Source organism: Cynoglossus semilaevis, chromosome 15 (genome assembly GCF_000523025.1).
Source record: "Cynoglossus semilaevis isolate Cse_v1.0 chromosome 15, Cse_v1.0, whole genome shotgun sequence".
Lineage (NCBI taxonomy): Eukaryota > Metazoa > Chordata > Actinopteri > Pleuronectiformes > Cynoglossidae > Cynoglossus > Cynoglossus semilaevis.
This window is the reverse complement of record NC_024321.1, coordinates 17224030-17234533: the sequence shown is the minus strand read 5'-3', so window position 1 is coordinate 17234533 and position 10504 is coordinate 17224030. Positions and strand designations below refer to the sequence as shown.

At 42.2% G+C, this 10504-nt stretch overlaps 1 protein-coding gene and 1 long non-coding RNA gene across 4 annotated transcripts in view; both read right to left on the bottom strand.

The window, feature by feature from the left end:
• Positions 1-779: 779 nt before the first annotated feature.
• On the bottom strand, positions 780-2025 carry LOC112488169 (uncharacterized). The gene is made up of 2 exons (XR_003051970.1): positions 1538-2025; positions 780-1505 (listed from the first exon to the last, which is right to left on the bottom strand). It is a non-coding gene; the product is annotated as an uncharacterized LOC112488169 (long non-coding RNA).
• A 6-nt stretch (positions 2026-2031) lies between these two features.
• Positions 2032-10504, bottom strand: part of ints6l (integrator complex subunit 6 like) — a 9632-nt gene continuing 1159 nt past the window's right edge. For 2 of the 3 annotated variants that reach the window (XM_017039500.2, XM_008327473.3), the window contains 16 exons: positions 9083-9232; positions 8738-8827; positions 8082-8265; positions 7802-7930; positions 7447-7610; positions 7180-7332; positions 6373-6505; positions 5922-6016; positions 5712-5822; positions 5387-5602; positions 5181-5307; positions 4713-4855; positions 4382-4622; positions 3767-4237; positions 3526-3619; positions 2032-3033 (listed from right to left, as the gene is read on the bottom strand). In XM_017039500.2, the coding sequence (XP_016894989.1) occupies positions 2931-3033; positions 3526-3619; positions 3767-4237; positions 4382-4622; positions 4713-4855; positions 5181-5307; positions 5387-5602; positions 5712-5822; positions 5922-6016; positions 6373-6505; positions 7180-7332; positions 7447-7610; positions 7802-7930; positions 8082-8265; positions 8738-8827; positions 9083-9232 (2604 nt within the window). In that variant the 3' untranslated portion in view covers positions 2032-2930. Of the gene's footprint in view, positions 3034-3525; positions 3620-3766; positions 4238-4381; positions 4623-4712; positions 4856-5180; positions 5308-5386; positions 5603-5711; positions 5823-5921; positions 6017-6372; positions 6506-7179; positions 7333-7446; positions 7611-7801; positions 7931-8081; positions 8266-8737; positions 8828-9082; positions 9233-10504 lie in introns of those variants that run through there. The other variant, XR_001761210.2, reaches the window with a different exon arrangement.

Sequence of the window (10504 nt, the reverse complement as noted above, 5' to 3'; positions counted from 1 at the left end):
TAAAGACGTTGAAAATCATGTCCAGGGATGTTCGCTCATGCCCCACATCCGACAGATGTTCTACTGATACTGTGAACATAAGGGCAAAGCAGAAGAAGATGGTACATACATTCATTCATTCGACATTTTGTTAAGGTTCAACCAATTGTTTTTAATTTAATAAAAGACGTACTGATTTTATAAAGTGTGTGTGAGTTTTTTTTTCTGTTCTGTTCGGGTGTTCTATGACGTCACACAGAAGTAGGATCTGTGAGGTTAAAATGCGCCGCAGGTTATCTGATGAGAAGTTCGACAATCACCGTATCAATCCGCGCTGGGTTCGTCCAAGAAAGAAGCGACCGGAACGAGTTTAGGCAGATAAACGAATTTCATTGGTTGCCAGTAGGTCAGTTGGTCACATGGTTAATCAGAGACAAACCAGAGTTTTTATACCACGGGACTGCGTCAAAAATTAGTTAGTTAAATTAGTTTTGATTGTTAAATATTTTGCTCTTGAGATTAATATATTTCGTAGGTACAATGTTGTTTACAATAGCGGCTCTCAAGCTATGGTACGCAAACCATTGATGGTATTTTGGCTCCCTCCAGTGGTACCAGCGAGAATCTGACTCTATTGTTATCTGCTTTGGCAAGAACTGTAAGTACAAAACGGAATACTTTATTCATATAGTTAGTCCTGGTTGTACTTGGAGAGACAGATATTTTCTGTGGTACTGTGTAGTATTTCAGTATGATTTACATCAGTTAAATTTCCCAAAGATACACTCGGTGACTACACATGTCTTTCTACCAGGTTTATTTTCGGTTTTGTAAAAAAAGCAGCAGGATCATAAAACTTTACACTTTGTGTACATATTTTACAGATTAAAAAAGTGGCTTTAAACATATTTTCTAAAATAATCCTTATACTCTGAAATAAACAAAGTCACAAAAATAATCTATTTCTCCTACAAAATGTAAAAGTACTGTACAGCTGTTGTTACAAAAAAAAACAAGAGGAGAGAATGGAGGAGGAGGAGGAAAAGGAGAGCTGACTGGGGCTGGTTTTAGGAGGGCAGGAGAGGGCAGAGAACCAGATGTTGAATATCAACAAAGGGTAATCGTTCGCTAACACCACAGACACATGCAGCCAGCGCTGCTACGTAACACGGAAACTCTGGGAACCGATGGATGGATTGTGCTTTGTGTTTCGACATTAACACGCCATCGGGAAAACATCGCCCATCTCAGTCTGCTCTCTTCTTCAGTGGTGGTTTTTTTCCATCAGAGGCTTTGATATAAAACAATCAGATGGTTCTAGATCAAAGCCTTTCCTTTCCAGTTTGGTTAAAAATGTGATTTGAAAATGCTTCATATTTGAACATTAAATAAATAAAACAAAACCCATCTGATCAAATGAAAAGGGAACACAGCGCCACAATGAGGTAAGAAAGGTTTCTTTTTTTTAACCATCATCATTAACACAGACAGTTGTCTTTAAACAAACAGTTTTATATATTTTCCACCTCCATTTGAAATAAATACTGTATATTTCCACCTCCATTTGAAATAAATACTGCCTCTTGTGTCAAATATTTCAGGCTGCACCTGAACGCCTCTGAAACCCACGGATACTTTAAAGACCCTCCGTCCTGTTTACTGCTGTGAGTTGTGTTTATTTTTTAAATTATTATTTTATTTTACGGGTCAGTTCTGGTACTGTCCTCACATTGGTAATAACACTGCTGCTGGTTATAACTGTTGTCCCGTGTTGTGGTGTGATGCTCTGTGCTGACTGCAGGAGGCGCCTGTCTAGGTCACTGTCAACACATTACCCTGCTGTTTAGCACCGCACTGACAAATCAGTGGGAAGAAATGATGACAGTTTGGCAGCTCGTCGTCCACATGGGCTCAAAATAATGTTACAAATTCTATGTAAGAGGATTTTTTTTTCTTCTCCAAAAACCACTTTGGCCTCAATGTCTTAGTCAGTGAATATGACAGAATTATTGTAGTATTTGTACAGGTAGACAGGCACCTTGTTACCCCCCCCCTCCCCCAGAAGCATCCTCACACCACAGGCTGGGATTTCAACTTGCAACCCTTTTGATTATCCACCCGATCCTGTGCCCACTGAGCCACATGCTGTCACCACTAACACAGTTAGTGCTGTCTGTTCTCATTTACTGACTTAAATATCCACAGTGGTTTCTTGTATTGATAATTTTGTCTAAAATTGGAGAAACAGTTTTAAAATTTAAAAAGTTTTTAAAAATGTTCAACTACGAGGATTTGAATTTAATTTGCTCCATTTTTTAAATTTCACATTTTTCTCAACTGGAATATTAAAAATCTTAATAATAGCAAAATACAATGTGACAAAATACTGCAGTGCATGTACTGCAGTAATAGTTGCATACTCACATACGGAGTACTGATGTTGCCTGTCCTTTAAAATATATTCTAATAAAACCTGTTTTATTCTAACTTGAATTTTTTTTTCAACTAAAAATACAAAACAAAAGTGAAAACAGATTCCTGGAGTCGTTCTGAACGACTGTGAAATCTATTTCTAACCTTTCAGACCAGCTGAACTCTGTTCTCCACACACTCACAGGAATCATTTCCTGTTCCATCAGAGGATTTGTCAGGTTATCATATCTGTGTGTGTGTGTGTGTGTCGTCACAACAATGTGCCGATACACACACAAAAGCCATGTGGATGTTTAAGGCATCTGTCATTACGGAGAGGATTATTTTTAAGTCCTTTTCCTCATCCTCGCTGAAACTATGCCAAAGGTTAAACCCTTTAACCTCCGCCTCCGACAGGAAGTGATGTAACAGCAGTGCCTGCTCTCAGTGCGTCGGTTTTATCCCACCTCCAGATACTCGGCCCGTCTTTACTCCGCGGACGGTTTCACGGACTTCCTGTACCAGAGGCGACTCCACCTCTACGTGTCGAGAACGTCGGAGAGCTGCGGCGGCGGCGTTTGCCCCGGCTCCAAGTCGGCGAGCGCCAACTCCAGCTGCTGGATCAGCACCCGCTTCTTGAACCTGTGGGACAGACATGGAAGATAAATGAGCAGAGACCAAAATAGTGAAGCGGTAAAATTATTTATGCCTCGAGTTTAAGATGTTGCTTCATAAGCGGTGGGAAAAAAAAGAAGCTGAAATGAGGACGAGCTGCAGTCAAAGACAGGACGGCTGCATGTTCACGTTGTATATACGCTATTTATATACAGTATATGTACACGTTATATATATGTATATATATATACACACAAACACATATATACATAGACATATATGACAATATATGTATATATGTATATAATTTTAAATCTTTATAAATATTAAAATAATAATAAAGTTGTATGATGTAGTATGTCAAACTCTTACTGTGTACAGCTTTAAGAAATGAACCCAAAAAAAAAAGTCCCACATCCACATTTACAAAAAATGTAAAAAACTGTATTCAGCTCCTTGTGTCGTTTGTTGTTTTCTGCAGAGACAAACACGGAGCACAGAGACACTGAACACTCCTACCTGACGGCCTCCCTGATGGCGTGTTGGATGAAGTACTTCTGAACATTCAGCGGGCCTTTCACCTGCTGCAGCAGTGACATTACTGTCTCAAAGTCTGGAGAAAAGGCAGAAAAAGTCTCTGTAGATGACATGCAGTTTTCAGTACATTTGACTGAATACAATTTTTGTCGAACATCTGGCACAAATTACAACAAAGATTCTGATCCTGGTTCTGGTTCTGACTGCGGCGGCTCACACTCACTTCTCCCAGGCTTTCGGACCTCCTTCACCACTCGCGTCCTCAACTCTGCTTGGATTCCATCAAGTGGTGGAATAAAGATAGTCTCCAGGATCGCGGGGTCTTCGTCTTCACATCCGTCGACCAGACTCTGTGGACTCAAACTCTCACAGTTCTGTTTCTCCTCCAGGATCTGTTCGTTTTGTCCATCTTCCTCCATCGGTCTCTCCACCGGTCTTTCCTCTGGTCTTTCCTCTGGTCTCTCCTCCGGTCTTTCCTCTGGTCTTTCCTCTGGTCTCTCCACCGGTCTGTCCTTGGTCACCTGGACGTCCTCTCCCTCATCTGCTGACCTCACCTCAGCTTTCTCCTCAGAGTTCACTGGAGCCAGTTTTCCTCCCACAGAGTCCATCTCATTAGACCAAACCTCCCCCGGTTCAGGGCCCAGTAACCCGTCACCATTGTTGTCAGGGACCAGAGTGTTGTTACCATCCAGTCCTGTAGGGGGGGCGGCAGATTTGTTCAGACTTAATTAACCAACACTGCCTTTGTTGTATTGTTTTCAACTAAAATGTTCTATTGGTGTAAAAGGTCTTTTCTAGAGATGTCTAATAATCCAACTGATCAAACCAGTCGTCTAACCTTTGTGCTGTGGGATGGGTCTGAGGAGGTTCTGTTGTCCGTGGAGTCCTGCAGGATTCTTCCCCACCCCGACGTAGTTGTTGTTGTTGTTGTTTCCTGGTTGGGTCTGTGGACGTCGCAGCAGCGGGGACATACTCCGCCGTCTCTTCACACTGACACCGGGACTGGAATCACCGGAGTTTCCTCTTCTCTTGTTTTGAGGGCCGGCCACAAACTCGTCGGCTTCGTCGATCATCATGCCCTGACGCAGGAAACACACGAAAGGATGACAGACACTGAACACCTGTAGTTGTAGCTGTAGAACATGTTCTCCAGGGTGAGTTTTTTTTACCTTCTTATCTTGTTTAAAAGGGTTCCCAAACGTGTGCAGACGTTTCGGTTGGTCCGGGTCGATCTCCCTCAGAGGAGACGGCATCATTTTAAGATATTCCTGATAGTTTCCCATTTGAGCCGCCGGGATGCTGTGCAGATAATCTAACAGGCACAGATAATCAAATCAAATGAAGTCAGTTATAAAGTTAGTCATATCAGTCAGTTATCTATCATTTCGTGACAGTTTTTTTTTTTTTTTGTTTTTTTTTGGTATTTCTTGATGTGACACATCATCAAAGTCCACGGTCATAACCAGCTTCTTTGCCTTGTCCAAAAACTGAAAATCATTTTCCTAAACATTCTTTTAGTTTTATAATAACACCAGATGGCGCCAGATCACAATCAGGTGTCCGCTCAAGTTTGGTAAAAAATGTGACGTTAAGAAAATCCTGATCCAAGTGAAGGTGTCCATCTCGGTGTATCGTACCTTCGTCCTGTCCTCGGATCAGTTTCTGAGACGCCTGCATCAAATTGGAGCGCATCCGTGTCAGCTGATCCAGAAGGATCCGTCTGGGGATGTCGTAGGCGTTTCTGTAGGCCTGGGGTTTGACGTCCTGTGGAGACGATGGGAAATGTCTGTTAAAGGCCCACAGACACTGTAGGTTGGAGTGATGTCACACCCCCTGAACTCACCTTGTTGAGGTGTGCGATGTGGAAGCCTGCGTATTCTTTGACATTGATGTCGACCAGTCGAAGAGGCCCCTCCCCCGTGATCCCCTGCAGCAGCTGCTTGAAGTCTCGCCGGTTAGCCAGGGAGAAAGTGCTGGAGTGGTTCTTCACCTTGATCCCAGTTTCTTGTGGAGGTTTCTTCCCCACAGACACGATGATTCGCTCCGATTCAACCTTTGCCTGCATTTCAGTGAACAGGGAAGAAAAAAAAAAGAAAAAAAAGAATCGACATCGCCTATGATTTTTGTAGACAAAACTACTACTGTATGTGTAAATGCTGAGTCCTCACCTGCTGACTGAGCTTCTTCAGATATGAGATGACGCTGTAGCTCAGGCCGCAGTCTAAAGTGTCGGCTATCAGGTTAGGAGCACCCATCATCCTTAGAGCCTTTTTTAAAGGCTGGTAAAAAAAAAAAAAAAAACAAGAAAAAAATAAATAAATCATGTGTAGTAAAACTACTGTATCAAATACACAGTACACAGTAGTGAGGCAGTTTACCAGGAGGTAGTACGGAGGCATCGTCTTCAGGTACATTTCTAAGGCCTGTCGCCACTTGAGGTTGGGTTTTAGTTTGTGCACTTTAAACAAATCATCTGTGAAGAGACAAAAATAATATGAAACATTATACAGTGTATTCTTTTTTTTTTGTATTTTTGTCAGAAGAATTAGAATATGAATATTATCAAAATGTTTTCTTTTCTTTCTTCTGATTCTAGTGATTCCAAATGTAGATCCCTCTGTTCCAGTGTTAGGAACTGATGTTCAGATGGAACAGAGTCTGAGACCAGGATCACACTGGGACTACAGCTACACTGGTGAATAATATATCATCAAGCCTATAGTATCGCAGTTTATCATAATGTATCGTATCATTCCCGCTGTATCAACATTAGCATTGTATCACCAGATTCTAATTCGATACACGACACGTCACTGTTGCTCATCTCACCCAGCAGAGGGAGAAGGACGGGGTAGTTGTAAGGCATGACAAACAGGTTGACACAGGTGAGGGTGGTGCTGGCCTTCAGGTATCCAAACGGCTGACCCAGGTCACTCTGCTTCCCACTGCTGCCCACGAACACCTGAGGACAACGAGACAGTCACAGGTAGATGCTGTGTGTGTGTGTCTGTGTGTGTGTGTGTGTGTGTGTGTGTGTGTGGGTCCGGGGGAGAGGGGGGGATGACCATCAATAAAGTCAAATGATGTCATAACATGCACAAATACTGTATACTGAGTAAAGGGGAGGGTGGGAGGTGACCATCAATAAGTCAAAAGTAAAAAAAGTCAAATGATGTCATAATATGCACAAATACTGTATACTGAGTAAAGTACTTCAAACATGACTGTGAAATTGTTGTATTTTTTTTTTACAAAAATGTGTGTATTTTATCTTGGCCGACGCAATGACCGGAATCACAGCGATTAGCAGTTATTCCCCCCCTCGTGTAGATAAGACCCCCCCCACCTAGACTCCGCCTAATTAATGTAAATCTCATTCAGTGTAATTTTACCACTGTAAAACAACGGAAGAAAATATTGAAACTGACAATGATTTACCTTGCTGTGCCCTCAGAGGGGGCCTAACCCCCCACTTTAGGAACCACTGACCCTAAAACTAAAGAAGACCTTTGACAGCCTTCAGTGATGGAGTTGGACAGTCAGTTGAATTGCCTAGTTGAGCGTGTGTGTGTGTGTGTGTGTGTGGGGAGTGTAAACCAGCAGAGAGAGCTGACGGGTGTTTGAAATGTGCCCTACCTGCCAGCACATGTGTGGTGACTTTCTTTCTAGAATGTACTGGGTGAGAGGAGAAGGCTCCAGTTCATACTTGTCAAAGGGGAGTTTGTCTATCACCATGGGCTCACAGTCCACACATGAGAAGCGCACCATTGGATGAGCAGAGCGTGGTGGCTGAGAGGGGAAGAGAGGAAGAGGAAGAGGAGACGGTCAAATATTACATGGGATTCTTACGGCTGCGGTGGACACAGTGAAAGTAGAAGAAGAGTCCAGAAGAGTCCGGCTCACCAGTGTGGGTGAATTCTGGTCCGGCCAAAACGACTCAGGAATGGGCCAATGTCCAACTGGCACGCCGGTCTTTGGGTTGGGACGCACGTAGATTAGTTTATGGCAACTGTGCCACAGCTGAGGGCTGAAGGAGGACAGAGGACGACTCGGGTCCAACGGGTTATCTGCAAAAACAAACGGAGTGTGTTTTCTCAGTCCGGTGAACCACCGGTTAAACATGTTTAGAAAACACAGGATCAGGAACAGAAAGGGCAAGATATTCTGCTCCTCAGAAAACACAAACAGAAAGGGCAAGATATTCTGCTCCTTTTATGCAAATGTATCCGGTTCCTTCACATCTGATTGAAAAACTTACCTTCCCCAGTGAGGGGCGGGTCTGGCCCCGTCTTCTCAAAATTAATCACAACGCCACTCTGAACCTTTTGGACCAGAGATTCTAGACACTGGTTCAACATCCTCTGTGTCCGTACACAGTACGATCGCCCTGAGAGGAGGAGAGAGACAGAGATTGTTATTGTATTTTTTCGGTGGTTGTTAGTTTAACCCTCGTTAAAGAGGTTCTCAGTTATAGTTTTGAAAAGTCGGGACAACTTCAACATCACCACGGTTGGGCTAATTAAAATCAAATGTCAAACCTCCGGTGACTTCACACATCTGAGTGATGGCGGAGTCATCTGTGGGGACACTCCCGAGCTGCTCATTGTCTGGCGTGGCTGCTCCGGGCAGCCGTAGCACCAGGGCAAACAGACGCTGGTCCCAACGAAAGGGCTCTTTGGTGAGTTCACTGCCCGCCAGAGGAGAGTTGAGCGGCAGGTGTAGCTGGGAAATGACAACAGCAGCAGAGGAGGAAGTTTATACACGGACACAAAACAAACACACACTGATGTTTTTTCTACCTGAGTGGAGTTTACTGTAGAAACGACGACACTTTTTTAGGAGTTTACAGTCTAATAAAACAGAAACTACTTTCAAGGATCCTCTGTATTTCATGACTCTGTTTGCATATACATTTTTAAGTGTATTTTTTGTGTTATTATTACATTATGAAGTGCCATCAGCTGCAGCCTGTTGTTGGTTTCAGAACAGAAGTGACATCACAGATTTTGCCAACTTCCCACTTATGAAAAAACTTTACTTTCAAATCAGATTTATTGTGTCAGTCTTATCTGAGGTACAGTTTGTGACAATCACACAACAGGAAATGATGGTGTGAGTGTTGATTAAACACCGCTGTCTGTCTGTATGAGTGGGTGCAGTTCACTGCAGCGCTGCTACATGTCTGTGGCCTCACCTCGTCCGGTACGCCAGAGCTGTGTGTTAGCTTGTTCCCATCAGTGATAGTGATGATCACAGACGGCTCCAGGAAGAAGGGGTTACGTCCCTGACGAGGAGACGATATCAGTTAATAATAAAATCCCAGCACAGACCGAGAGTCACAGACGGCCTTTTCGTCATGTTAATAAGAGACTAACATTACTGGGCTTCAAAGGTTTAAATATCAAATTATTCATTATTTTTCCAATTCCAATTCTTTTCCAATATGAACTTCAAAGAACAGTGAATGTCCTTTGTTGTCATAGCAACAGGTTAGACTCCTACCAGAAAAATACATAATAGGATTCTGCCGTCCAAATACCTGCCCGTAGTTGTCGATGCCTGAGACCAGTCGGTTGAGGTTAAGCAGGTCAAAGGCTGTGCGAAGAGCGTGACCCAGTGTCGTCAGCCCGAATGCCTGCAAGTTCTTGAGCTCACACATGAAGGTCGCATGGTTCTCCTTCCAGCCAGCCTGGAACACACAAACATTAACACAGGGCCATGTGAACTGCAGCTCAGACAACGGACCTCAGACACAGGTTAGCCATGACAGAACAAGGTCAAAGACAAGACTGCCACCTTTAGTTAAAGGACAGTACTTCAAAACTTCTGGACAATAACAGATAAGAGCACAACCATGAAATAAGATAAGGCTTTTTTTTAGGTGTGGGACTAAGGAAAATTAGAAAAAGTATGTAGAAATGAAAATACATGTCTAAGCTTGACGGTGTTGTTTTTTTTTTCTCTCTCTCTGTGACAGAGAAATGTTTTAGAGTTATTTAGGGATATTTTAAAAAAAGCATATTAGTGTTTCAAGTGACAGAGAAATGTTCTAGAGTTATTTAGGGATATTTTTAAAAAAAGCATATTAGTGTTTCAAAAGTACACAAACCCAACTTTTATGTGACTCTTTTTTTTTGTACTTTTGCTTTTATATTGGTGCCAGTGCTTTATTTTGTCGTCTTTAGACTCTGGTGTAAAGCAGAACCTTGTGACCTGCATTCAATCGTTCAGTCTACAGAACATCCCCCTCATCTGTCTCTCTCCCTGGACATCAACAATGTATTGCCTCTGTGAGCGTGCACAATCAGAGTGTCTCCATTCACCATAACCCTCACTCATAATCCTCAGTGCACAAAGCAGGCGCAAGAAACAAAGAAGAAGCAATGAAAGACGAAGACAGGGAGCGCATGAGAAAAGAGGTTAATGACAGACTTTTCAACAGAGCAAAAAGCCATTTGAAAGCAGTCACTGTGTGGTGGAATTTGATCAATTTAATTATTTTTCATTTGGCAAACTTAGTTAAACACACAACAGTGGGCCGAATCAGATCTAAGATCTACACACGAGGTAAAGTATATCAGGGTTAAAATAGAATGTAGTGTAGTGAACTGTACCAAAACATTATGAAAATCTAACAACCTTGAACAACAGTCTATCTTCATCATCCTAATATCTTTGACATGACTGAGTGGAGATAATATTAATATAATCGGAAGGGATTAATTATAGTTTTAATAAACATTCAGTCATATTTCTTGGTACACACATGCACACACATATATAACATTTTTTTATTTCCTAGTTATTTCCCTGCTTTATTTAAATTAATGTCATCTCATTTTATGAACATAAAGAAATTGTTTTAAGGGGTATTTTTTAGTAGTGTGGTATTGAGGGTTTTGTGATATGACACAAAAGAGAGAGAACTTAGGCCTAGAAGTTTATAAAACTAATAAGATAT